The sequence below is a fragment of the Egretta garzetta genome, unplaced genomic scaffold (genome assembly GCF_000687185.1).
Source record: "Egretta garzetta isolate BGI_Z169 unplaced genomic scaffold, ASM68718v1 scaffold322, whole genome shotgun sequence".
NCBI lineage: Eukaryota > Metazoa > Chordata > Aves > Pelecaniformes > Ardeidae > Egretta > Egretta garzetta.
In genome coordinates this window covers 2,425,593-2,426,430 of record NW_009259044.1, presented here as the reverse complement: position 1 = coordinate 2,426,430, position 838 = coordinate 2,425,593, and the positions used below count along the sequence as shown (strand labels likewise).

Here is an 838-nt window from a genome sequence, read left to right as displayed (position 1 = left end):
ATGAAATGAGAGACAAGGATCACTCAAAGACATCTCCTACCTTGGGCTTGGGGATTTTTTCTTAAAGGCGAGGCGCACATTCCTAAGCAGCTATGTACAAAGCCCCCCCTGAAATCTTGTCTGTGTAAAGTTAGAGTGTGTTCAGGATTTTTTTTTTTCCTCTCTCCCAAGGCTGATCGCTAATAATACATCGAAAGCACTTCCCTTTAGGTTGTGGGAAATCTATTCCCTTCACCTTGCCTCCTTTTTTTTTTTCCCCTGAAGGCTGTAACTTTACTTTTTTTTTTCTTTTTTTTTTTTTTTTATCAGTTTGCACAATCGCTTAGATAAACACCAAGAAGGAGACTTCTCTTTAATTACCCAACGCACATCTTTCTGGGGGGCAAACAGCGGTCTGATCATTTTTTTTTGTTTGTTTGTTTCACCTGCCAAACTAAAGGAGAGGTAGAAAAAGGAAGATGCAAGCGATTTGGGACCTTGAACAAGGCAAATATGGTTTTGGTATGTTTACTTATAGTTTTTTTTCTTCTTCTTTGACACTTTTTTCGGGCAATGTGTTGTGATTCTTGTGTTTCTCTTTTAAGGAAAACAAAAAATCCAAAAAAGCAAATGTTAGCTAACGTGCGTCTTAAACGATCGTTTCTAAGGTTACGTGGGTTGCTCTAAGGAGGGGAAGAGGGGAGGGGGGGAGACCCAAGTATGTGTAATTGCAGCACCATCAGTTAGCACGTCCTTTAGCTAAATAAAGCAAGCAGCAAACAAACAAACAAGCGAACAAACCCAACGACCGGAATCGGCTTCCAGGTCCGAGGCGAGGCGAGGCGAAGCGCCTCAAAGT

General features: G+C 41.4%; 1 protein-coding gene across 1 annotated transcript in view; it reads left to right on the top strand.

Moving 5' to 3' along the window:
* Positions 1-458: 458 nt before the first annotated feature.
* NR2F2 (nuclear receptor subfamily 2 group F member 2) overlaps positions 459-838 on the top strand; it is a 12,604-nt gene continuing 12,224 nt past the window's right edge. The window contains exon 1 of the mRNA XM_009635060.2: positions 459-501. Coding sequence (XP_009633355.1) covers positions 459-501 — 43 coding nt within the window. The remainder of the gene's footprint in view (positions 502-838) is intronic.